General features: G+C 39.5%; 1 protein-coding gene across 1 annotated transcript; it reads left to right on the top strand.

The window, feature by feature from the left end:
* Positions 1-22,416: 22,416 nt before the first annotated feature.
* On the top strand, positions 22,417-24,807 carry pirt (phosphoinositide interacting regulator of transient receptor potential channels). The gene is made up of 2 exons (XM_028456289.1): positions 22,417-22,773; positions 23,126-24,807. The coding sequence occupies exon 2, from the start codon at positions 23,142-23,144 to the stop codon at positions 23,544-23,546; it is 405 nt and encodes a 134-aa protein (XP_028312090.1). The 5' UTR covers positions 22,417-22,773; positions 23,126-23,141; the 3' UTR covers positions 23,547-24,807.
* Positions 24,808-27,821: the final 3,014 nt, after the last annotated feature.

Here is a 27,821-nt window from a genome sequence, read left to right as displayed (position 1 = left end):
AGGAAATTAGGACAAATACTTTATAAGGTCAAAATGGTCCCAAACGACAGAAACTTTTCTTTTTCGTTCAGGCTCTGTAGCGTTGTTGACAGTGGGTTGATGTGCATTACGAACGTTTTTCTTAGGACAGAGAGGCATCCTGTTGACAGGTAGCAGATGCGCTAACGGGCCAAATACCGGTAATTATTGGTCACATGACTTTTTCTAAAAGCGATACACGCACAGATACACGCACAGACACAGGGTTTCGCTCTATGAGGTTGACGCATGTGCCGACACATCTCTGTTGCTGGATCTATCACTAGTATTAAGAGCTTGTTGTAAAATTTTACAACAAGTTGATTATTTGCGACACTGTTCGATTTTTTCAATCGTTGTACTCAGCTCCAGTTTACACACACTGTATCTTCATACATGACACGTCGGGGTCTTGTTTCCGGAAATGAAACGTACAAATCAGAAGAAGAAGAACTCTGAAGCGTTGCCATTAAAACAGAAGAAGAAGAAGAACAACCCAGAAGTGGAGAGACTCGCGAATCTCAGCAAAAAAAGCTTCAAAAAAGAAAAGACATGTGAAGTACGGTCTGTCAATTCTACAGCGGTCCTACGGTGTCCGCGCATGTGCAGTAAGAGAGTTTGAGGTAAGCCATTCCGTGGCACTGCTTTAACAGATACCCTCAAGAGGAGCGACCAGGATTTAAAAAATCTTTGATTTTCTTGGGGCCATCCATATGATTGCTAATCGGGAGCTGGTCGTGAAGTGTTAATCGCTTCTGTTTAGTTTAGTTGTCTGTAGATTTTAGCAGAGACTCGGCCCAATCCCCAAAATAGACGCTCACAGTGTATGCCTGCCTTTAACGAGCCTTTGAAAATATGTAGCTGTTAAATAAGCTTGGATAACTATAAATCCTGAATGTGTACACAGGTTAAGTAAGTGTGTTTACTTCAGAAAGCTGTGTGGTAATGAGTAGAATGAACTTTCTCTGTGTTCACCGCACAGTCAGTTGCAGGAGCGAGTGGGAACCATTATCTGAGCTGCAGGCGGCTACAGCGACAGAAGCCCAGGCTGTGCACGACTTGGACACTTTGTGTAATTTATGCTTCGCCGCTGGAGTTCCGACCTCTGGGAGAAATGAATGTAAATGCACAGAGGTAATAGTGCCGGGTGCTTAAGGAGCCCTGTGTAAACAGCATGGCATTCACCAGTGAGCGGACCACCATGGGAGCCGGAAGATGAATGCAGCCTAATGGGGCCACACACACACTCACACACACACGCTATGTGTTCTCATAGACCACTGCTATCGATCCCTCAGAGATCCTGATTCACCATCGCTTCAATTAGAGCAGTCGATAGCAGAGCGAGCTGAGAAATGGATGGAAGGAAAAGAAACGAAAAGAACATCTGACTCTCAAAACATAGATAGATAGATTTATTAGTTTTAAATGGTAAAAGTTAACGGCTACATTCAGGAGCGTCTCACCCGTGGATGTGGGGGTTGTGACACCTGCACTTTCATAAAAACCAAAACACCCCCCTCACTTTTACAGAGGGATTTATTGTTGAAAAACTATTGGTCCAGTTCGATTGATTGAATGACCAATGACAGCCAGCCATTTGACGAAGCTGCCGTTCCGAGAAGGTGAACAAAGAGTTAACAGCGATGAGTAAAGTGACAAAAAATGAGTAACAGGCAGAAACGTGGCAAGAAAATTGTTAAAAGTAAGGAGGAACCAGGTGGTATGCAATAGTAAAAGGTATCTTAAAAGAATCCACAAAAATGGGATAAAAGTGTCAAAAAGAACTGACAAAATTTAGGAAAATTTATATTTATTGGCAAAAAGAAACTGAATTCTGAAAAACCAAAAAGTTTTTGGGAAAAGGGGCAAAAATGGGACAAAGGAAGTTGTAAAATGGCCGACGAAAAAGGTAAAAAGTGGTTTGAGGTTTTCTGGGGGAATCATAATTCAAATTCAGACATAAATATCTACACTAATTTAATAAACTAAATTGGGAGTCGACGGTTGCCCCACCCTTAGAATACCCTCACTTTTAAAACGAGTGTGAGCTCATTATAGAACCACAAAATGAGCTCCAACTGGTTTTAAAACCCACAGTCTTCACAGTTTCTCATGTAACAAACCGTAAGATGAATATAATCAGAGTAATGGTATAATGAGGCTCCGCTTGACCACAGAAGACCATCAGTCTGTCCTAATTGCGCTCCCATCTAATTGTCTACCTCGTGGAGTTATGGGACCAGTGAGCCCTGAAGTGTGGACGATGAGAACCCTGAGCAGGTAATGATGATGGTTATATTGTCATAACAGTAATCACAACGATCATGAGAGTTCGTATCAAACTCCCAATCAGAGATTAGTGGAAATATTAGCTTTGTGTTTTGTGCACAAGCAGCAACTGCAGCAGAAACAGGAAGAAAGTGCGGTAAAATGTCCTTCTATCCCTACTCGCTAACTTCAGCCACCAGAAGGTCAGCTATGCATTGTTTAAGGGGGAGTAAAAGTCCCTTAGAAGAGCTCTTCTTCTCTGCTTGGTTGTTTACAACGAAACCACAGAGTTGGAATTGTCGCCCCCTGCTGTCACAGATTTTTTCGGTCACAACCATTTTTATCCTCTTTTAGTAAACAAAAGAGGGTTACATCAGCATCTTTAACTTTTCCTGGTTTTTAGAGCAACCAAAAGCAACACGTTGTCATTTTGACTGAAAAAGCTGCTAAATGATCTAAAAATCAGGCTGAATGCTTCACTCCAATAGAAAATGATGGGATCTTTACAGGCAGTGGGGCCATGTGACGTCATCAATCGCGTGATTTCAAGATGGCGAAACACTGGCTGTAAAACTGTAAAGTAGTCCCATTTTTAAAAGGCATTTAAATAATTATGATGCATAATAGTGTGTTTTGTCAGGCAGAGATCTTCTAATGAGTATGTTTAAAAGATTTTAGGCCTAACTTGTAAAAAAAAAAAAGTAGAGGATCCCTTTAAAGCAGTTACAGGCTAAAGTTTTTCATCATATAAAGATCATTTTCTCTAAAAAAGATGTAAAAAGCTAAACTTGCTTCTTCAAAGTCTGTTTTTTAACATTATCAGGAAAGTTCTGTGCATTACATTGTGGGATGTGGAGTGTGAAGTGTTTTTACTTCATTCTTACTGTGATTTCTTGTGTTTTCGCCCCGAAAACTCTGCCAAAGCGAATTTGGCCGACAGTGAGTGTCTGGTGTAGTGAGGTGATATCACTGGGAATACTGGGAACAAACTAGGACAAACATGGAGTCAACAAATCACGTCTTGTCTGAAGAAGAAACATAAGAAATTTGCAGTAAAAATGAAATAAAAAAAAAAAAACTTCTATGCATCTATTTACAAGACTCCACATCCCACAATGCAATGGGAGAAACCTTTCCGAAGATGTCAATAAAGCGATTGTTTACAGTGGAGCTCTCTGCAAATGATCTCTGGTTTATTGATCTATGAGGCCGACGCTGTCTTTATCTGATTAAAGATTGTCTCCAACAGCTTTAAAAAATAAAAAACTGTACATCCTGTTGAACTAATCTTTAATAGGCCTTGAGTATTAGTGGATGTAATCCACTGATGAAAGTAACTCCTATTTCTGCTGTTTCCCGACGCTCCACATTCAGAGACGACAGACTTCACTTACCGACGGACACTCCTGTCATACAGATAAATTCATTTCCCAACTGCAGCTTCGTATTGACGACCACCGTCATTAATCACAAAGCAAACAAACAGTTCTTTCTCCATCTGTTAACATGACAAGAATGGCAGTGAGCCTTTACTCATCCCTGTCGTCTCCCACCAACCTCCTTCCTCTGCTTTGTTTCATTTAATTCTTCTGGTCAAAGTCACTTTGACTTGAAGTGATCATCCAATCAAATCAGCCGTATATTAAACACTCCAGCAGCTCTTTATGTGGCGCTAATGTTAAAACAGCGATGGAGAGGAGAACTCGTTGATGTTTTGACCTGAAATGAAGTCCAGCATGAATTTAAAGAGACAAGTCTTTCAATTTTTCAAATACTCTGATTAGCAGTTTTCTATAAAGAACTGAAAACCCATGACAAAGTGAAAAAAAGACTTTGGTAAAGGTTTGTCAGCTGTCAAAGAATAAATTAAGTAAAAGTTTTAAAGTAGCAGGACATTCGTTGGATGCTTTGTTACAGACAAATGTACAAACATGAACCAAAACCTCAATGAAGGCACATTAATGTGCAGCTGTTTAACTGAAAAGATGAAAAAACATCTCCTTCATGTCTTTCAGGTCTTTTTCTGACTGTTTATGTAGCGGCCGCTTCATATTCCTTCCAAACATTTTGCATTTCTTTCCCGGTGAGGGAGAAGGAAATTTGAGGTGTAATTTTTGTTTTCCATGATTTGTTGATGGAAAATGTCCCGTCTTTTTCTGGGAGCGATAAGGAACTCCATACCAGAGACCAGTTCCACATGTTTGGGTTAGCGTAGCACGTAGCGGCACTGACTAACACTAGATTTCCATTGGATGCGTAACGGCTTTGTAACACCTCTGCTGCGTAGCGTCTCCATGCTCCACTGTCCATCAATCCCTAGCATCGGCGGTGCGTATTGTCTCTGCCGCACAGGGATTCTCCCTAATTCACACGTAATCGCAATTTATAAAGAGTTGTAGTCTCTTAAATGAGAACCCTAAAACCATACAAACAGTTCATTGTGTCCTTGCAGAGGAGCTGAAGGAAATCAACTCAATCCTGCCCAGTCGATCTTCCACTTTTGTGGAGATTATTACGATTCAACCATGGACTCATGGAATCAATATTTACAGTATATGTGAAATATGATCCACTGCAGCCCTGTCCAGGGTTTGTCCGCGCCTAGCGCCTGAAGAAAGCTGGACCAGCAGACTTGCCTGGAATCCATCCTAATCTCCTTGTATTATTCAATATTTAATACAGGCGATTAGTCTGGAGACACTCACAAGGTGTTTAAGTTCTGGGGGCGGGACAAACACGCGCAGAGGAACCAATCAAATGATGAACGGCCCTGATGACAATAGTGCGACAAGCGTAGACCTTTCTCCCTAAATGGTACAGGTTTAGAGTTTTAATGCCTGTTCTTGTTGTGGTTTCAACAATATATCCAGATCTTTTAAAACAAAGCAGAGCAGCGGCTCTGAACGTCTTCTCCGTGGCGGCGCCATGTTTGTTTTGACACTGCTTGACAGAGGAGATATGACGTTCTTTTTGTACGGCTCTGATTGGCTCGGTCCTTTTTGATCCAAGGAACTGAGCAGAAATGGCACCATTACCATACCCACATTTTTAGAAAAAGTAAGGAAGTGGGTGTGGCTTATCACCAGGCTACCAGCAGACCCCTGCCACCCTGAAAAGGAGCAAACGAATCGGAAAATCGATGGAAATACAATCCACCATGAACATGGACTATTCCATTTTGAAAATAAACCGTGTGCCTGTACACTACTTCCTGTCCTGCACAAGCTTATCTTTGCTGAATTCATGTGTCGTTGCAAAAATAGAAGCTTTGTGTATCTGTTGGGGTTTACCAGTGTCAGAGTTTAATTTCACTTACAATTTGTGCACACACTGATGTCGAAGCAGTACCAAGTGAGGTAATTTACGATTAAATATCTTTCTTTTTCCAGCCAGTCACATTTTAACAGTGGAAAGTCTAGGGATCAATGGATTTGATGGTCGTCAACAAAGATGAATTGTTACTTCATATGTAGTTCTGTGTGTGTGCGTGTGTGTTTTGGTGTTGTACTACCTGATGTATCACCCACTAACTTCGTTTGAGTTTGGGGCCGTTTCATTTATCTGGATGTTGTCAAGTTGAAAATAGGATAAAGTGAGGAAAAGTAAACTTTCCCAGTCTCTTATTCATCAGTCGTTTAGTTGGCATCTGACTCCCTCTTCTGGAGCATGTTTTGGTCCGGCTGGTAATTTTCCTTCTTCTGCAGTTCGCCACGTCAACCCAGCAGCAAGTTCTTGGTGCTGCAATGCACCAAGAGCACGAGAGCGACAAGTTTATCTTTCTTTCTGTCACATTTAGGTTTTCAAAGACAGTTCTTCAATTTAGGAACGTCCACAGCCTCACATCGTCCATGCGTAACCCACTCTCACTAAACACACCCAGTAATGAATGGAGCTCACTGTACCGTACTGTACTGCTACAGTTACAAATTCTTATTATCATGCATCTGAAGTGCTTTAACAGTCCCACTGATGCAGTGCTTGTCTGAGCCTGTGATGTGCCTCCAATTTCCTTCCAAGCACTGAGTTGCGCTGAGGCCTCCCACTGTTGGTTAAAAGAAGCGAGGATGTTGAGGAGCTGTCACTGGGATGCTGCTGGTCTGTCGGTTTCCTGCTGGGTGCGTTTGGACAGAAACGAGGGACTCCAGCAGAGACCAGCACTGTTTACAGAGACACACTGTGTTTGTGTGTCTGTGCGAGCATGTCAGAGATCTGTCAGTACTCTTCTCTGTCCAAAGCTAATTTCACATAAAAACAGAATTTCTACCAGTTTGTATTTGTCGAAATCAGTGGTTCTCAACGTTTTTTGGCTCAAGTTCTCCCTTTTTCTTATTTCTGAATCCAAGTCCCCCCTTTGTCCGACTACAACATTTTGCTTAGAAAACAACTATAGATCATAATGATGGAATTAATGAGTGATAACACACATTTTAAAGAATCTCATTTTGTGAATAAGTGGACACAAACACTAGTGCAGTGGTTCGCAACCTTTTTTGGATCGAATTTCTGGCAACATCTAGAATTAGTTTTTGATCATGTTTTTTTTTTTTTTTTTTTCACTGCATTTTAGTTAAACTACATTTATATTTCACAAAGTGAAAGTATAGCAATACAGTTGTTTAAAATTGTGTGTTGTTGTCGTTTTTTTGTTTTTTTTAAAAAAAAGAATAATTAAAAAAATTCAAAAATCTATTTTAATTTTTCAGAAATTTCAGCTGACCCCACATGGGGTCCAGACCCCAAGGTTGTTTAAGATAAGTTTTAGTTTTGTTTTTAAATTTAAAAAAGTTTAAAAAAAATGTCAAAAATCTATTTTAATATTTCTGAAATTTCAGACAACCCCATTTTTAACTCCAGGCGACCTCACATGTTGAAAAACACTGATTTAGTGGCTCCTGAATAGGTTTATTTCTATAGTTTTTATAATTTCCGGTCATATCATTTTTTTTGTTAATTTTTCTCTCTCTCAAGTACCCCCTGTAGTGTCATCACGTACCCCTAGGGGTACACGTACATCCATTTGAGAAACAGTGGTCTAAAGAACGTTCCCTCAGTCTGCGGATGAGAACGGGTGAGTTGAATGATGCAGTGTCGAGTTCAGAGAAGCCGATCGTCTCCTGAGTCCAGACGTCCCACTTTCATGACCTTAAAATCCACTCTTTTTCAAAACCCGGAGGAGACGAAGCAGAGCGAGCGTGGATTCTATCAGGAAACCCTCTATCTAATCGAAAGTGGCCTCCACGTGTGTGTCTTTGATGATCAGAGAAACTTTGTTGCTTATTAGCTTTCACTGTGGAACCTTATAGATTGCTTTTAATCTCTAAAAGAAGCCCAACGACCGCCATTAATGCACAAATGCTTAATGGAGCACCTTAGCAACATTAATGGGATTAATTAGTTGACTTTTAATGCTTCCTTGATGCGGAAAAAACAAACTAAAGCCGAGGTTCACGAGGTCGATCTTATTTAATTTTGTATTTTTTCTTCCCAATGACTTACCAGGTTGAATAAAAAAATATTGAAGAGGGCTTATTTATGCCATTTATTCACACTTTAAGTCACATCAGTAAATAAGTGTTATTCTTGTGATAAGAAAAACCCCAAAGTTAATATAATAAACTGAGAAATTGACCTTGCTCTGCTAGAAATGCAACAAAGTTGATGCCGATCGCAGTAACACCGAAGACGGAGGAGAAGAAGGAAGACATAATAATGTAAAACACAATAAATTGCGTTGTGTATGAAATGCTCTAAACAAATAAATTTGGCTTGCCTTGCCAAGTGGAAGGAAGAAGAACAAGCCCCGCCCTTTACTTTGTTCGAAATATCCTACTAGCATACTACTCGTACGAAGTTTGACGTCAGTATGAGTAAGTAGTGCGTTCACATCAGATAATATGGAAAGATTGACTACATAAGAAATACGAAGATGTTTATATATCTATGGGGACATTTTTGAAGTATGCACGATGGGCACTCAACCGTCCCATGATGCATTGCGAGAGGAATGTAAAATAATCCTGTTACTGGCTTCAAGCTAATAATCAAACAACCTCTTTTCAAAATAAAAGCATCTCTTCTTGTCTTCCATTAGTTTTTTAATGCTTTTTTTTTCAAAATAGGGCTCTTGTTTTGAAGTTTACAGGAAGTTTAGTCAGTAGCAGAATGGCGGGTCTCTGAAAATCTCCAAAATGCCGGAACGAAATGTGTTTCTGTGAGTTTTATGGATCAAATGAGCACATGATGATATTCTACTTGGTCACTTTCTCACAGATATTTAGCCTCAGTGTGATTCAGGTGTTTATTGTTGTAGATTCCAAATGCATCTTGGGAAACTTGGAAGTGGGAACGCTCACCATCCTAATCATACCTTCGTATATAGTAGACAGTACACACTCATTGAGTATGTTCTGACAAAACAAACCCCTAAAGTCACCGCAAAACTGACCAGAGTTGGGTTCAATTATAATTGAGTTTAGATAATTGACATGAAAATTCTATATGTCTATTATAATTTAACACTAAACTGGGGAACCATGTTACAGTTCTATGTTCAATAGTAAACATTTATTAAAACATGTTTCATATCAAGCTTTCCCACATTTTTCCATTTAAAAAAGTATCAATCTAGGGCTATACCGACAGAAAAAAAAGGCTCAGACGCCCACACCAAAAATATTAAAACCTATATTTTCATTGATTAGGAAGAAAACCAATAGATAGGAAAAAAATTAGATGGTAGATATTTGTTTTTAGTGTATTTTACAACTGATTTAAGACCCGTTATCATAAGGGATGCTAACAGAAAGCTAACACAAGAAGAAGGTTAACTTTTATTAGGTTATTTATTTCAGGCTCAGTACTTGTGATTTAATTTGATTTGAATTGTAATTGTAACTGAAAAATTTAATTGACTTAAACCCTGGATATGACAAAGCCGCTGCACAGACCCGCTTCTTATTTTCATATTCCTAATTTAAAAAAATGTAAAATCCCTTCACAGGGAGAGAAGAGGAGACAGAAAAACATTAAAAACTAGGTTATGCACCTTTAAACTCCTCTTTCTTGTGTTAAAATCCTGTCAGAGATGGACTCAGAGGGAGCATATGATTGCAGGGCAAAGGAAACCAGGCTAACCGCTAACCTAATTACCAATATTGTCCCTCCTGTGATTTAACAAATCAGAGACGGCTAATTTAACCCAGCACTGCACTGATTACCCATAGCTAAGAGGAAGCTGGGGGGCGAGACGTGGAGCGGAGGAAACGCTGCTTTAACTTCATTCTACTCTGAATATTTAACATTATTATTCTCCAGACTGTTAGTGGGATGGTGGGAGCCATTCCTCTTCCATAGCCTCCATCATTTCAGATTGTGCCTGTACATTTTCAATTACCCATGTTCAATTACAATTAAAGTACGATTACAGTGACCAGCATTTTTTTACAATTACACTCAAATTACAATTGTTTTTTATCCTGTAAAAGTTGATTACGTTCTCAATCACTAAAGTTCAATTAATTCAAATAATTAATTACAATTACTGAGGTTGAAATAAATAACCTAACAAAAGTTAACCTTCCTCTTGTGTTAGCTTTCTGTTAACATCTCTAATGATAACAGGCCCTAAATCAGCTGTAAAATACACTAAAAACAAATATCTATCATCTAATGTCTTTACTATCTATCGGTTACCTTGTTAGGCTTCCTAATCAATGGAAATATGGGTTTTAATGTTTTTGGTGTCGACATCAAAGCCTTTTTTGTGTCAGTGTATTACAAGATTTTAATTTTTTTTAAATGATAAAATGTGGAAAACCTTAATATGAAAGACATTTTAATAATCATTAACTACATATGTGTAGTAGAATTGTACATAGACTGTAACATGGTTCCCCAGTTTTTGCATTAAATTATAATTGACAACTTTTATAAAATTTTCATGGCAATTACAATTACAAAGTCAATTATCTGAACTCAATTATGGTTACGCCAAAGTTTTAGTCTTTTTATGTAGTATTTTTAGGTTCCATATGCAGGATTAATAAAATATTCATGATAATGATGATTAAATTTAAGTTTATAGTTTTATCCATTTTAGGCAGTAAAACAGAGAACAGGTCATTCTTCAGCAGGTTTATCCTGATTATTTGGCTGATTGATGTAAAGTTGTCTAATAGGAAATTTAAGGACACACATAGACGCTAATGCTAAGGCTAACACCCACCTGACTGACCTGGTGACATCACAGCAGTGGTTTCATCCTGAGCTCATTCAGCTTTCAGCAGCAGACTAATCTCTACATCAGAGAATGCAATTACAATGAGCACAAAAGCCTTTTGTGGCAGCACTTTTTCCTTCTTATTTCTTACGTGCACGTGTCCGTGCACGCAGAGCCGGTAGCTGAACTGTCTGGTACTTATCAAACAGCACCTGAAGCGCTGCAGGAAAAATCCTCCACTGTAACTTCTCCAAAGGGAAGAGTCCCGCTAGTTGCAATATCCACCTGATTAATGGAAAGTTTTTTGCACACGTTGCACAATCACCATGCAGTCAGGTCACGGATTGTGTCACAACTCTGATGATCAACATGGTGGCGAGTATTTCCGATGAAATGCCTCCTGGCTGCTCTAAAAGGAAAAAACCCAGAGAAAACCACCAGTATTATACATGAGCTTTTGATAGAGCTCGCAATTAAAATTCACTACAGGTAACTTTTAATTGAAGGCTTGTTGGATGAGGAGACGTCAACATACAGTATGAAGGAAACCAAACAAGAAAAAAGTTTTCAACGTGTTATTGAATATATTACGTTGAATTGAATCGTGGAAAGTTAAAACTGAATTTTAATCAAAAATTAAAGAAGACAGAAGCGAATGGAGACTATAACCAAAATGAACAAAAGTACAACCATCAGCCTAGAGCTGGGCGATATGAACCAAAACTTGTATCTCAATGTTTTTAACTCAATTACGTCTGATCTGAAAGACAATTTTAAGTAAAATGTGCTGATGTAAAATGCCACACAGGCACATTTATTAACATATAGCTGCACAATATGTCCTACTTTAGTCTTTTTTCTTCTCTAAGGGACAGCACGTGTGAGTGAGTTCTGTAGTGTGGCGTCACTGGCGTAGTGTTTAGAGGAGGGTCTGAGTTAGGACACACTCAGTTATTATCTAACTAAGGCCTTGTCCACACATAGCCAGATATTTTTATAAACATATATCCACTCTCCGTTTTAAAAACAAGTTTGCATGAACTACGGCCGGGCCCGCGGAACGTCTTCACACCGAATCGCACGTACCACGTTCCCGAGAATTCAGTCAAATGACTCGGTTCCACAGAGTAAAACAAATCAAATTGTGCGATGTAAAATTGTAATATACGTTGAATTGCTTTTGAAACGATATATCACACGACTATGTTCCGATAAATGTAGAAATTACCGGAAAAGAGGGTGGGCCCCTCGGGCCCTGAATCAATGTGTGCAAGGCATAATCGTAATCTACTTTGAATTACCTTTGAAACGATATATCACACGACTATGTTCCCATAAATTTGGAAATTACCAGAAATAGGGGGTGGGCCGCGGGGCCCCATTTTTTTATAAAAACGGATCCGAGCGTTTCATCATTATCATTCATAGAGTATTCATACCAAACTGCATTCCAATCTAACAAGAACTAACGGAGGAGTAGTCATTTGAAAAATGGGGCTCCCTGGCACCCCCGTGACCTGTACGGGGTAATGGGCCCCATTTATATATTGGTATGTGTCTATTATTCGGTACCTCCAACCGTCATAATATTTGACTTGCAAATAAATGAGAAATCAACTTTCTTTTTTTTACTTTTGGGGCCCGGCCTAAAAAGTTCACACATCATTAAAAAAAAAAACTATCCACACCAAAGTGCCTAAATGTGCAACGATAGCTTTGCACACCTGCCTAACAATGTTTGAGACCTGGTCTATGTAGGAGGAACGTAAAGAGCAGCACGGCCAGAAATCCACCCCGTGGCATCCCTCGAACCACACCGGTCCCTTGGAGCACTTCGACGCCCCCCACACCCCAGGCACATCGGGGCCCCGAGCGACCCGCCCCCCCCACAACAGGGAGTGACCACGCAGCAGAGACCACCGCAGGCCCGCACGGCCAGCCACAGACAGACGAGCAGGCATACCAAAACACCCCCAACCGGGCACCGCTACCCCACACCAGTGCCACCAGCACAGGACCCGTGACGTTTGGAAACTTAAAACTGTCCACACTCAAATGCATAGCCGGCGTTTCCCTCAAATCCACACTTTGGTTGGAGTTTTTATAAACTCCAGTAGTGTGTAGATGACAGGGCAAATCGGAGAAAAATATCTTTGTTTGCAAAATACCCGGCTACGTGCGGACGGTCTGAGCTTTACTTGTTCTGAGAAGTAGAGAAAAAAACATTCCTCAAAGCAGTATTTTAATGAAAAATAAGAATTAGTATCAACAAAACACACAAAAATGGAAACTTAACCAGCTCAAACTTAAACTCAAACAACAAACTGAAGGCGAGTGGAGGAGGAGAAGCAAAACCTCACCTGATAGTATTTATCCTCTTTGTCCCCAGTTGACACCATTAGTTGTTTTATTCAAGGAGTGATTTTAGGACCTCAGAGAATCACTCTTTAATGTTCATGTCTGTGTTCAACCACCTTCAGCTCCAGTGGGGGTCCCCGGTCTCTGACTGCTTTATTTTGGGGGTTGCTAGCTGAAATGGTTGAGAACTACTGCTTTAGAGCGTCTGCATTGAAGCTGTCCAGAGGAAAAATAAGGTGATTTTTACCAGGTCTTATCAATCCTGCTCTTTTCTGTCATATCTTCTCTTTCATCAGCAGAAGATAACCCTGCAGGCCTGTCAACATTAACCCTTCTTCTTATCTCTAATGTCCACCGTACAGGCTGCTCACGTGCGTTCACATTCTGGAGGCTCTGCTCTCGTATCACCTGCTTTCGCCCCATTCATTCTGAGTTTTTATTCATAGATTGCTATACACTGATAAAAGACCGTTGACCTCCCTTTAAATCCAGGTTATCTGGTTTGTGTCAGTCTTGCAAACACTATGACTGTTTTCAACCACTGAAAGGGTAATTGATGCAGAAATTACCATGTCGAGGCTAAATATCTTTTGTTTCAACATCATTTTATAACGTGTCATGGCGGCTGAGCACGCGGTCACTGATTCAAGTTAGTGATGGTTTTTCTTGACATTTTGTGTGTTTTTCTGTCATTTTTTATATTTTTCTCTCATTCTGTGTGTTTGTTGTTTTGTGTTTTTGGGAGTCATTTAGTAATGGTTTTTCTTTCATTTTGTGTGTTTTTCTGTCGTTTTTTCATTTTTTTTCTTGTTTTGTATGTATCACCTGCTTTCGCCCTATTCATTCCGAGTTTTTATTCATAGATTCATATATACTGTACACTCGCTGGGTTTTCAAGCTTTTTCTTGGTCTGATAAAAGACCGTTGACCTCCCTTTAAATCCAGGTTATCTGGCTTTTTGTCCGTCCTGCAAACCCTGCAAGCGTTTTCCAACCACTGAAACAGTAAATGGTGAAGAAATTACCATGTCAAGGCTAAATATCTGTTGTTTTAACATCATTTCATAACCTGTCATGGCGACTGAGTGCGCAGTCACTGATTCACCAGGAGAAAAAAGACCTACGCTCATGAATAATTCAAAACTATCACTTCTTAAGTGCAGAAACTCCATGGAGCCGCTCCAAATGAGCTCGTCATGTTTGTTACATATGACTCAATTACACAACAGTGTGATGGTGACGGATACGAGCAGATGTGCGCTCGGTTAACGAACAGCATGATAAACGGACTCAGACAAAAGGAGGTTTTAAGGAGAGGAAACAGTTTGTTTAGGGTCTGCCCGCGGCGCGGAGCTGCTGTAATTATACTCCTGCTCCTCCTTTGAGATGAAGCCCGTAGGAAAAAAAATCAATGGCTGTCTGGCTGGAGAGATGAAAATGAAGGAGGGAGAAGTCAATTGTATCGATGCAATCTGTGGGAGTATATGTTTGAATGAAGTCTTTGGAGCTGAATGAAAGCTTGAAAGCTCAGAGCAGGAAAGACTCCTGTCATCAGTTGGAGGCGCTCATCGATAAACCATCTCCAACAAAGCTGGAATAAAAGCTCTCATTGGCACAGAGGTCAAGTACGGGGACAAAGTCCTCCTATAAGTACAAATATCGACAGGAGCAGCAATTAGGGAACAGGGATTATTCTCATATTAGGAATTAAAAGTAAAACAATGAGATTATGGATTTGCTTTTTAAAGATTAACAATGTGTAAGATGCAGATTTTATCTATCCATCCATTTAGCTTTTATCACAGGAGGGCCACAGCTATGTGATTGTATGTGATCTGAGGGCCACATGATCAACATTTGTGTCAACATTTTGAATAATTAGCATTTTAATATATAATATGACCATTTGTTATTGTTATTGTTTTTGTGTTTTTGTTTTTTGTTTTTTTAAATCATTCAGTGAATTCTGTAATTTTCTATATTTTTCTCTCATTTTGTGTGTTTGTTGTTGTTTTGTGTTTTTGAGAGTCATTCGGTGATTTTTTTTTCTTCTTCGCGTTGTGTTTCATTTTCTATATTTTTCTTGAATTTTTATGTATATTTGTTGTTTTTTTTTAATTATTTTGTGTATTTTTTGCTGTCATTTTGGGTTTAAGTTACACTTTAAAATTGTGGAGCATTTTAAGTATTGGTGTATTAAATGTATTGACTAATTTTTTTTTTAAAAAAAAGTTATATTACAGCATTACAATACAAACAGTAAAATACAATACAAGCAGTGAATACTGCTGCAAAAAAAAAGCTGCCGAAGATCAGAGTTCACGTCAGCCTCCCCAACTGCTGCCTACAGGGAAAGGCCATAGATTCAACACACACACACACACACACACACACACACACACTGCACAGGACTGCAGCACAGAGCAGAAACAATTCAATAAATTAGTAACTGGACAGTTAGGGGACATATTATCCTCAGGGTTTGTAGGCATGTGTGTTAGAAACAATCAAAATTTAGATTAGACTTTTTTTTTGGTAATTAGCATCACCACCACATTTTATTTTTATAGTTATTGCTTATTATTGCTGCGCTAAATGTATGACACTAATACTGAAAGCTTGACACGTTTATTTTTTATTGTTCCACCTTGCAAATCATTGGTAATCATTCAGTGTTAATGCATATTTTACATATTCATAAAAACTGACAAAATATTGCATTAAAAGTCCAAACATAAACACAGAACTTTACAGGTAGCAACAATGTCTATAGGATCCCTGAAATGTTACTTTGCACAGAATTCATGTAAAATGTCATATTTATCCATGACAGTAGTTTTTAAACCAAACAGTGAAGATACTTGCAGCAGTTACCTACTGACCTGTTTACATTTTGTAAACAAACATTCTGTGTCAGAGCTTTTTATGAGGAAATTAATCAGAGTTATGGTAATTGGGTAAATTTAGTGAATGATTCTACTTTGTTTGTTCAGGGTTTCTTACTTCCATTGATTTACAAACACTCCTGCAGTCTGCTCACCACACACAAGATGGCGCCGTTTAGTCTCGCCTCTCCATGGACGATGGGTCGATCAAGGCAGAAAAGCCTGTTATTTAATCGAAAGTGTCTATTTTGTACGGTTGCAGTACGGACAACCGCCGGTGCTATTGGTACGTTTACCGAAGTACATGTACGTAGCGTTTTAGGGTTAGAATTAGGTTATAGCCCAATATCGCAACAATTTTTAGGGTTAGGGTTAGAGTTAGGTTTTAGGCTAAGGTTTAGTCTTAGTCACGCGACCTAAACTGACCAATGACTGACCTATCACGTGACCTAAACTGGCCAAAAAGGGGCGGTGCGTACAGTTAGAATGTTGGTATATATTATATATATCGGCCAATGTCCAACACTTGATTTTAAAGCCTATATTAACCGATTCAGATAATGTGCTGATAATATAATGCGTCACTGTGTATCCCATTAAAAAGTGTGTGTAGACCGGGTGCACACATCAGAACCAGGAGGAATCCTTCACTGCATTCAGAAGAAGGTGTAAATTGGCTGTTCATCAGATGTAAATCCGAACCTTTCCTCATGGGTGTCATCAGTAAATGAAAAGATTGCATTTATCCATTAATAACCTTTCTTTCCTAAACACAGCTGTTAGATCCACTTACCAACCAGGATCTTCTAACAATGGACAGGTCATTTTCCAAGAGAACTGATTGGTCAGGAGGCGGGGCTTTCATACTCGCTCATATCCTTGCCAGAACAAAACCTGGTCCCGACCAGTTTAATCATTCGGCCTTATTTAACACAGTGATTTAGCGCTGTAAGAAGTTAACCAGCACCGTAGTAGAGGACAGACCGAATAAATACAATAACAGGAAATCCAGCTTTGTAATACAGGCCATTAGTGATTGTTTTTCTTTACATTTTGTGTGTTTTTCTGTGATTTCTATATTTTTCTCTCATTTTTGTGATTTTCGATACTTAATTTTAAAGCCAATCGTCCAATAAAGATAATGTGCAGATATTATTGTGCATCACTAAGTGTGACCCATTAAAAAGTGTTTGCCTGGGACCAGATGCACAAACTCGGCCTTTGGATGTTCTGAATCTGAGGCGAGACAAAGGTGGGAGGAATCCTTCTCTGCATTCAGGAATAGGTTCTAATTGTGGGCTGTGAACCCTGAGTGAATGCAGCCTCACTGTCTAATCGTTTTTCAACTTCTCCTCCTCAATGACTTTGATCATTTATTTATATGAAAACCTTAACATTTCACCCATATGATAAAGCTCTGCTGAGTTACTTCTACAAGACAAATCTGGTCAGGGATTACTTTTAGAATCCGAAAAAAGCAACTCTTTCAGCAAAAAAAAAATCCGGAGTTTGGATAATTTTCTGCTTGCTTTGAGAGGCCTGAACGTTTCCTCTGAGTCTCCGTGGGGAGTTCATTTAGGTAACTCAGCAGGAGCAACCCATCGACTGATCAGAAGACTCCCATTTATCTTGATTAGACCTCACATCTGTGCAGCAGCATCGCTCATCAAAGCTCTGCAGAGTGCTGGCTTCAGCCATCCTGCTTCTGCACGAGAACCAGAACGGAGCTGAACAGCGTGTTCACACGTGTCGTGGCTCCTGATGGACGCGAATCGATAGAAGAGGCGATAAGCGCCGCTAAAGTATCTCAGTAAATAACAAAAAGATGACGTCTCCCACAATGAATGTGAGCTAGAATTGCTCCAGCTGTGACCTGTCGTCTCTTGCAAAGACAGCCTGCAAAACACTGCGCATGCAGCTTTACTGCTCGGTTGCCATGGGAACCTCCATATTGCATTGTGAAATCGTCTATCACAGCCTTCACTCCTTTGACCCGCCATAGATTGCTCTTATTTCCCACGATCGAACAGGCCGAGGCCTCCTGACGTCTGACATCGGGTGAAGGCCGACCATAACTCGCTCTTTATTGTTTTACTATGTTTGAATCCTCGGGCAAAAAGTTCTCGACCCACATTGAGGACTGATGTGGTCGTGGTTTTATTGCCTCAGGAAGAATTACGCAGAAGTGAAAATCAGCTTAATTGCCTTGTTTCTTTACTAATTTACTGTATATGTTGAAATGTAACAAATTACTTATTTTAAAACGTACTTAGGTACAAGTCAAATGACTGATTTAGAAATATACTCAAAAAAGGACAAGTATCCATGAAAGCAACTCAATTCCAGTAACTCGGGTACTTGTGATCCATAACTTTTACCTCTGGTTACAAAGGGGCTACACGGTTACCAAGTGGGCCTGAGTTAGAACTGGACCCATATAGGACTTAAAGATAGGACCAATATGGGTTCAGGGGTGGACTGGCCATCTGACATGCAGAGCATCATCCCGGTGGGCCATTGACAAAAATGGGCCGGTCCGATCAGCTACGTTTATTTTTGTCGGGCTAGTGGAGGCAGACATGGTCACAGGTGGCCAAAAGTGGTCCAAAAGTAACAAAAACTTGGCAAAGAAAGAGTGAAAAATGACTAAAATAGGCCAAAACCTGTCAAGAGTGGCCAAAAAATGGTCAAATAAAGAGGAGCCAGGTGGTATGTAATGGCAAAGGATAGTTTAAATGAGCAAAATGTGGCAAATAATAGTGAAAAAAGGGCAAAAATGTGGAACAATAAGAGTCAAAATGAAGGAGTAAAAGACCATACCGGTATAGGGTTCTTGGTAAACTGCTTCTAATGGTTGACCAAAGTGGACCATACTCGTCAGGTCTGGGTATGCTGGTATTAACCGCTGAGGGGGCTGGGAGTAGTCAACGATACCACTATTGCTGTCTGGGTATACTGGTATCAACTGCGGTTGTTTGGCACAATTGTTTTGTACCTGTTCTGTGCAGAACTGTCCATCTGGTGTGGAATGGTAGTGGTAGATGATACCAGTATTGGGGTCTGGGTATACTGGTGTCCACAGCTGATTGGGATCCTGTGAAACACAGACATCGTTGTTTTGTGATGTCTCGACCCTCAGTTGTGCTACTTGCTCCTCTATTCTTTTTTGTGCAGTCTGCACTTTTTCTCCATAGTTTTGATGCATTTCCTGGATCTACTTTTTCTGTCGACACAGTTGGACTTCTTGCTCTTTGACCTTTTTCTTGAAAGCACTTTCATTAGCCTCCAATTTTTCAAGTATTTCAGGTTGTTTCATAAATAAATGTTGGCTCAAGGCAAGGCAAGGCAAATTTATTTGTATAGCGCATTTCATACTCAAGTCAATGTGCTTTACATGATAAAACATTCAATTGTTTAAAATCAATAAGAACATTTAAAATCAGCAGTAAAATCAATTAAAATCATCAGTAAAATCAATTAAAATCATCATGACATCAACAACATGACCATAAATCTCTCTCTCAATCATATGCAGTAGAGAAAAAAAGTGCCTTTAACTTTAATTTAAAAATGTTCACATGTGATGCTGACTTCAGCTCTGCTGCAGTTTGTTCCACTTCTTTGCAGCATAACAACTAAAAGCAGCATCACCATGTTTACTGTGAGCTCTGGGCTCCACTATCTGACCTGTGTCCATAGATCTGAGAGACCTGCTGGGTTCATACCTGACTAACATGTCACTGATGTATTCTGGACCAAACCCATTCACACATGTATACACCAGATAGTCTAATTCCTCTATCAGGTCATTAAAGAAATGTACGTCATCCGCCTGTGTCTGAGAGGTATTGTTAACACCTACGTGATGTTTATAAATCACATTCTGTCCCAACCATTTGCATCACATTACAATCACAGCAATAGATGTTTCCACTTTAGTGTTGTAAGAAAAATGGTTCCTCTTGACCACAGGTTAAACTAACCTGCATCGACTCTTTAATCTTCCTTCTTTATTGCACCTTTTAGTGTTTTAGGAAGGATGAATTCTTGCCTGCGATTCCCTTTACACTATATTGGCGGTTGTCCCCAACATTTAATGGAGGATGATAAAAAGGTGGGTTTTGAATTAATGAGGGGAGCCGTTCCATCTCACACGCTTGCCTTTTATTTCTCCAATCCATCTCGTGCAACTTATTGCTTTCTGTCATCCTGTGGAATACTACATTTAATATCAACAAAGAGATTCACCATAAATTACATAGTTTTCTCATTTCTGCTGTAAGACTTCTTCGTCTGATCAGAAACACCTTTGAGTTTATTGAGTCGCCTAAAGCCCACCCATAAGTCAAAACTGAACAAATTCAGGTATTTGTGTTAATCACTGAAAATGGTTTTAATTGAACGGACAAATTCAAGCTATAATTAATCCATTAAATCATTTATATGTTAATATTGGAAAATACTGGGCTTTACAAAAATAGCTCCAGAGTTTTACCACCTATTGTTAAAATAATCAAAAACATCTATACCACGCATTACTTTGCACGGGAGAATAATCACAACCAACTGGAAAAGTTCCCGTAGTCGACTGTGGAACTTTTAATCTGAAGCAGTGGTTCCTTTTTTTTAATTATTATTATTTTGTCAATGTGTGTGTTTTGGGGTCATTTTTTGTATTTATGATGTTGTTTTGTATGCCTGGAATAATTTTGTGTAGTTTTGTGTAATCTTTGAGCTAATCTTGTGTATTTTTCGGTCATTTTTTGTGTGTTTGAGCCTTTTTGTGCCTTTTTGAGTTTTTGTTAAGCGCTTTGAGATGACTTTGTTGTAATTTGCGATATAGTTGAATTCAATTGAATTTTATTAATTTTGTGTATTCCTGATGTCATTTTCTTTATGCATGTTATCAATCACTTTTTTTTACTTTTGTTGATATTTTGTTTAATTTTGGTGAAATTTTATGTAGTTTAGAGCTAATCTCATTTTGTGAATATTGGAGTAATTTCCTGTGTTTTTGTTAATGTTTTTGATTGTTTTTGGAGTCGTTATTGTACTTTTGTATGTATTTTGTGTATTTTTGGTGATATTTTGTGTGCTTTTGATTCATTTTGTCCAGTCTCTTTTTTTAATACCTGAAATCATTCTGTGTAGTGTCTTATATTTTGTGTGATGTTGTTTTGAGTGTTTATGGAGTCATTACGTGTATGTTTGTTAGAAGTTTACGCTTGTTAGTGTTAATCCTGTGTATTTTTCTTTCATTATGTAAGTATTGGAGTCATTTTGTGTGTTTTCCGTGGGCTTTTGTGTTTTTATTTTATTAATGTTATGAGTGTTTTGGGAGTCAGTTTATGTAGTTATGTTTGTCTGGATACAAGCCAATATGTCTGCGCTGTGAATGTATTGTAACATATTTCAGAACTAAAACATCTACTACGCAGAGGTTGAGACTGTACATTATTATTTAATGTATGAGTGGGGTGAAAATAAACATTTTTTTTTGTATTTTGTTTTACATGGTGCATTGTTTAATTTCAATTGATTTATTCTTTCAAGTATTAACATTAATTCATTTTAATTTTAGTGACCTTAGTACACAATCAGAGCCATAAAGGCAATGGTACTAATAATTGGCCTAATAATTTATTTCGGTTTTTGATCTCAGTTTCCACATTTTTGGTTTTGGCCCAAAATTTTCATTTTGATGTACTTCTAATTTTTTTTGTTTATTTCAGGCAGCATGTGAGGACCTCATAGATTTCACTCCAATCCGAGATCTGTCAGACTCACAGGTGGTTTCACATCTGGCATGCAGATACCACAGCACACCTTCAGATGTCCAGTAACTGCCTGGAAGGTGTTCATAAATATTTGTTTTCCTTCTAAAACATAAAAGCATCTGTTTAACAGCAGCTCTGGAGGAACGGCCCCTCAGATGACTGTGATTAAGTGAACGGGGTATAACCCGCCTAAATGCACCATTAAAGACAATTAAGCTCATCATGACGGCAAGAAAGTGTAGCACAAACACGGGACGGGCAATTAGTTTCAAAACACTGTGGAGGAGGAACGTCAGAGTGAAAATGATGCCAAACACTATTAAGAAAACAGTGAATGAAGGGATTAATTAACCAGCTCTGACATGAGGTGTGGTGTTAATGTGGTGGGAAGTTAATGTAGTGGTAAATCATGTGTCAGTGCTGCCCTCTGGTGGATGACTCTGCTCAGTGCAGGTCCTCTGATGGAGCTGATGGAGCATTTACAGCAGTGAGGTAATGAAATCAGGCAGGAATTATTGGAGTTTCCCAAGATCCATTTCCAGAGTTTGGAAGGGTAATCTTGTTAGGTTGATCGATGACGATATACGGACACTTTTCTCTCGTCTGTCCAAAGTAACAAAGACAGAAAGGCGATGCTTGTTGAAAGCAGGAGTGTCCGGTTGCAACGACTTCCCTGAACATGTGCACTAAGGAAGGCAGTAGGTGTCAGAAGCACAATAAGAAGTAAACGTATCTTATACCAGGCCGTGCTAAAGGCATTACATGCATCATCTCATACAATCAACACATCATTGCTTCAGGCCACTTTAGGATCAATATGATGCCAACCTATCAGGCTCACATTGAAAAGTCCCTCCATCAATCTGCTGCCCTGCCCTGCTCCACTTTGTGTGCATCCATCCAACGAGTCGGATACGCTCCGTCCTGGACTGGAAAACCTCCATCATGGACACCAGACAGACTTAGTGAAACCCCTTTCAGGGACACTAGGCTGGAGGTCTATGGATTTCCACTGGGGAGAACAGGAGAAGTGTCGATGGTGAGGAGATGGTCAGAGGGTTGGATGGAGGAGGTGCAGGAGAAAAGCACAGGAGGGTGTGATGGATTGGAAGGTGGGGTTCAGTCAGAGGTCTGCAGCGCTGGAGTGGAGGAGGATTTCCCTCAGCTGGTTTTCTAGGATGCTCGTGGATCTTTGAGCGATTCCACGTTTGGGTGATACATAATAGTTAGAGAGCCAGACCTGAGAGGTGAGTTTCCTGGTTTACTTTTATTGAATGGGTTGTAGGGGTTTCCAGGAAAATAAAAAGTGGGAATTTGAGTTTAAATTAATAATTTAAATTATGGTTAATCTGTTACAAGCATGAAAGTTTTTCAACAAGATTATTAATGAGATGATTGCCTTTGCTGAAATAAAAAGAAGAAGAAGAGGAATTTCTGTATAGTTCCACTGGTTTTCATCAGGTTCACATGAGTCAGGGTCTGTCTCTCTGTGTTGGACTGGCTCCCCCGTCCAGGGTGTGTCCTGTTTTTTTTGGTATCTGCTCAGATTTGGAGGCATAGAAGCCTCAGACTGATGGCCTGGCCTTGGTCCTCCCACAGAACCCCTACACAGGAGATGCAGGGCAACCCCGAGAACATCCCCCTGGGAGAGTGCACGCTCTCCGAGTCCAGGGACCAGCTGACGCCGCCCAGCCGCACCGAGAGCACCGTCTTCAGCCTCTCCCGCAGCGAGTCCATCTGGACCACCGAGGCCTCGGACAAGTGCGAGGTCTTCTGGTTCCCCATCCACCTCATGTCCACGGGCGGCAGCTTCCTGGCATGCGGCATCATCATCAGCGGCCTGTATTTCGCCGGCCACTGCAGGAAGGTCACCAACATCCTGGGCCCAGCCCTGCTCTCCATTGGCCTGATGGTTTTCGTGGTGGGCATCGTCCTGATTCCCATCACCAAAGAGAACAGGAAGCAGCTGACGATAAAGAAGCCCCTGAGCCACTACCGGCCCCCTGTTTACAACCTGTAAAGGTTCAGACGTAGCCATAATCTTCTCAGCATGGAAAGCATTCATTAATCTTCCACGTGGTGATGTTTCTATTTATTTATATTCGAGTGAAAATACGATCGCAGAATCACGCGAGCATGACGACGCGTGCATTTACGTCTTTGGCTGCTGACGACACGATGAGATCCCAAAGATAATGTGTGCCATGCTCATGGGTCGCGAACCTTTTTCCATTGGGTCACAGGTTCAAAAAGGTACAACTTTTATTTTGAAATGAACGTATTTTTGGACCTTAGTACATTCGATTTCCACTTGTAACATGTGGCAACACAGTTGGTGATTATTTGTTCAAATCAATTACTTTTCTCGTTTTCTGTCACTAGTTGTTCTATTAATCAATTAATTGTTTTTGTTTTTAGCTTTCGGGCACCATTCGGTTTTGGACCAAAAAGCTTGATATTTGGGTTTTTCAAAACCGGAAACTCTTTTATTTTGAAAGGGAACGTATTATTAGACCTTTGTGCATTCAATTTCCACTTGTAACATGTGGAAACACAGTTGGTGATCATTAATTCAAATCAATTACTTTTCTCGATTTCTGTCACTAGTTCGATTACTCAATTTAAAATTTTGATGTCGTTATGTTTTGGTTTTGGACCTAAAAGCTTGACATTTTGGTTTTTCAAATCTGGAAACTCTTTTATTTTGAAGGTCTTTTGATTTATTAATTTTTTTAGTTGGTACAGTTTATCCTGATCCCAACCCTCCTTTTTTTGTGAAACAGATCAGATGATGTTTTCACAGCTCGTGGAATGGGGGGGAGGATTGGTTTATGCGTGCAATGATGAGTTTTCAAAGTAAAGTACCCAGATTTTATTTTTTTTTGCTTGAGCAAAATCACTTATACGTTAATTTACACATGTAACATTGAGATTTTCTTTAGATTTTTGATTAAAACAGTGGCCTGACCAATGAACCAACCAACCAAAAATGTTAATTTATAAACAAATAATAGTATTTATCTCTAATAATTATAGAAAAGTCCTTTTCTAACATGGCCTTTTTATTTCACACACCTTCTTAAGGAATATACTTGAGTGTTTGAAGGTTTTCTTGGGTTCGGCGCCTGCTGGTTATGAAGGGCTGATGCTGAGACAACACCAGAAGGAAAATGTCTCCTCGTGAACATGAATAAAGCAGCAAAGTGGACCTTTGGGACTTTCTAATGCTTTGTGCTGGAGAAAATGCCAAATGATGAATAATTAAACGTTTTTTGAGCCAATATTTTCTCACTTCCCTGTTTTCTGCATCCAGCACTTGTTTGATTAAGAAATGCTTTGAATTTAAATAAATTAGAAATATATGGAAAGAAGGTGACGATTTGACTAGAGTGACATAGAAACACATTTACTTAAGATTTAAATATTGCACTGCAGGAAGTTTTGGTTAACCCTTTCAGACCCAGTTGCTCCTCTTATTAACATGAATATTTAAGTAGTTCTGTCCAGTTAAAATGCACTCTGTGGCTAAGATACAGATATTGTCTACTGCTTAATCAATATATGTGTAAGTGTTGAGAAGTGATAGCTCGGTACAATGATGGACACACAGTTAGCTATAAAGGAGTTTAATATTTACCTGCATCGAGCCGTCAATCTATTCAAAGCTCCATCATCTCAGTGTCACAAGAATAATCCAATAATCTGTATCAGACATGGGAAACTTTTATCACAGCGAACCACAGAAACGAGATTATTGGATCTGAGGGTCACATGATCAACAGTAGAATGATTACCAATCTGAGCATTAACACAGGAAACAGCAAAGGCTTTGGTGTTTGTTTGTTTTTTTGAGTAATTTATGTGTGGTTATTTTTTTATTTTATTTTTATTTTTTGTCTTTTTGTGCATTTTGTTAATTGTGGGTTTTAGAGTGATTGTAGTATATTTGTGTTGTCATTTTGTATGTTTGGTTCTTGTTTTGTGTGTTTTTGGAGTCACCATTTTGTGTTTTTCTGCTATTTGTGTGTTTTTGCAGTCCTTTTTGTCTGCTTTTGTTGTCCTATATTTTGTTGTCATTTTGTGTATTGTGTTGTCATTTTGGGGAATTTCTGTTATCATTTTGTATGTTTTCCTCTCGTTTTGTATGTTTTTGTTCTTGTTTTGTGTGTTTTTGCTGTCATTTTGTCTATGTTTTTATTTTTGGTGTATTTTTCAGTTAATTTTGTGTTTTTTGGGATCATTTTGTGCGTTTACTTTGGTGGCCGCTGATTGTTCATATTGGATGGAGTTCATATTGTCATGCTGAAGAAATCAGTTTAAAGCTGTCTAATTATTTTTCTTTTTTTTGTATATGTTTTAACTCTTAGTGTATTTTGGTTCCTTTTTTTTCTTTTTTTAGTCATTTTGTGTCTTTCTGGTATTTTGTGTAAAAAAATGGATGCTTTCATGATGATCGCACCTCATTGTAAAGCTAAAATCCAGAATTTTTTTGCATCCATGTTTCTTTATCAGGTCATGTTCCATTTTTGCTGATTCTGTGTTTATTCTCTTGCATGGTTTGTGGACGTGTAAAGTCTCAGAGGTTCTTCTCTGTTGGTTGTATTGACGTTCTTTGACTTCCTGTTGACTTTCTGTCCCTTCTATGCAACCTTTTTACACTTTTCGGATCAATATATGGTTGTGGTTGACATTCAGATGATCAGTGTATTAAATACAGAGTGTGCAGGACATTAGGACAGTGGTTCTCAACCTTTTCAGCCCGTGACGCCCAAAATAAAGGTTCCAGAGACCATTGACCCCCACTGTACCTGAAGGTAGTTGAACACATGAACTGTCATGTGGAGACAGGACCATCTTTAAGGGGGAATAAAGGAGAGAGATTTTTGGGGCCCATCCATAAAGTCAACAAAATGATGGTTCATTGTTCTATGAATCTGTGATAACCACATTTATTTATTCATCTGAATAATATCCACTGTTATCCAAGAACTTTATTCTTATATGTGCCATAGTATCTAGTCATCCTAAAGATGCAAATCTTTGTTTTAATCAGAAATAAAATGCAATAAAAGTGGAGAAATGGGAATTTAAAAACCACAAAAATGAGTGGCCAAAAACAGACATAAAAAGTGTTCATATTGTCAATATTGGCTTAAAAGTGGGGGCAAATTATAGGAACAGTGTAAACTGGCAAATAATGGGCATTACAAATAGTGAATGTGGTTAAAGTGGCAAAAATAAGCATGAAATATGGTGAAAAGAGGTTAAAAGTGACAATAATGCGTTTATTGTATTGTTTTGTGAATTTTGGCACTGCACTGTTGGAGTGAAACTGACTGTTCAATCTATCTATCTGACTGACTGACTGTCTGTATTTCTGTCTATCTATCTATCTATCTTAATTTCTTGAAGGCATCTGGGGACCTCCTCCCAGTGTCATGCGACCCCTAATGGGCTCCTGACCCGAAGGTTGAGAACCCCTATTGGGGACAGTTTAAACATGAACATTAGAGATTTCCACAGCCCTTTTTCCTGGTTTTACTCTGAGCCATTGATGTAGTTAGTGAGAGAGCGTGATGTGGGCGTGGCCTGAGCTCAGGCGCAGGTAAAGGTGATGCTGTCTCACTCCTCACTCCTCGTCATGCGGGTGATGCGGTGCGTCGGCGGCTGTCTGCCCGTCTTCCTCGGGGCCCTCCTCATGGACGTCATCGGCCTGGTCGTCATCTTCGTCGGGATCTTCGCCAACCTGCGCCTCGACGGACGCTTCTACGGAGACTTCTTGATCTACACCGGCTCCCTGGTGCTGTTCTTCAGCCTGGTTCTGTGGCTCATGTGGTACGTGTTTAACGTCCCGATGAAGAATGAGGGTGAGCTGGAGGAGGATGAGGATGAGGAGGAGGAGAAGGGAGGATGGAGGAAGAGCAGCTGCAATGGAGGAGGTGGAGGAATCATGAAGCTGGCCAGGACACTGTCTGAGAGGCTGAGCCAGAGGATGAAGGACGTGGAAGCACCACCACTACCACCACCATCATCATCATCACCATTGCCCCCACACAAAGCCAGCAGGGTGGGGTGGGGCAGATCCAGCACCTACACCAACCATGGATATGATACTTCCCTGGATGAAGAAGTGGAGAATAAAACTGATGCATCAGCTTCTTCATCCTGATGACTCTTCATCACCTCTAAGGATACTTCAGGATACTTTTGCACAAAAACTACTCCTCGATTACTTCTATTTCCTGTCATTTTTCTTTAAAACAACTCTGAGTTAATCAATTCATTGCCATTTTAT

The sequence above is a fragment of the Gouania willdenowi genome, chromosome 8 (genome assembly GCF_900634775.1).
Source record: "Gouania willdenowi chromosome 8, fGouWil2.1, whole genome shotgun sequence".
In the NCBI taxonomy this organism is placed as follows: domain Eukaryota; kingdom Metazoa; phylum Chordata; class Actinopteri; order Blenniiformes; family Gobiesocidae; genus Gouania; species Gouania willdenowi.
The sequence above is the reverse complement of the archived record's forward strand: the minus strand, read 5'-3'. Positions and strand labels throughout refer to the sequence as shown.

Bases quoted from the DNA above. Each gene is read 5' to 3' on its own strand.
- pirt (XM_028456289.1), top strand. From the start codon at position 23,142: ATGCAGGGCAACCCCGAGAACATCCCCCTGGGAGAGTGCACGCTCTCC.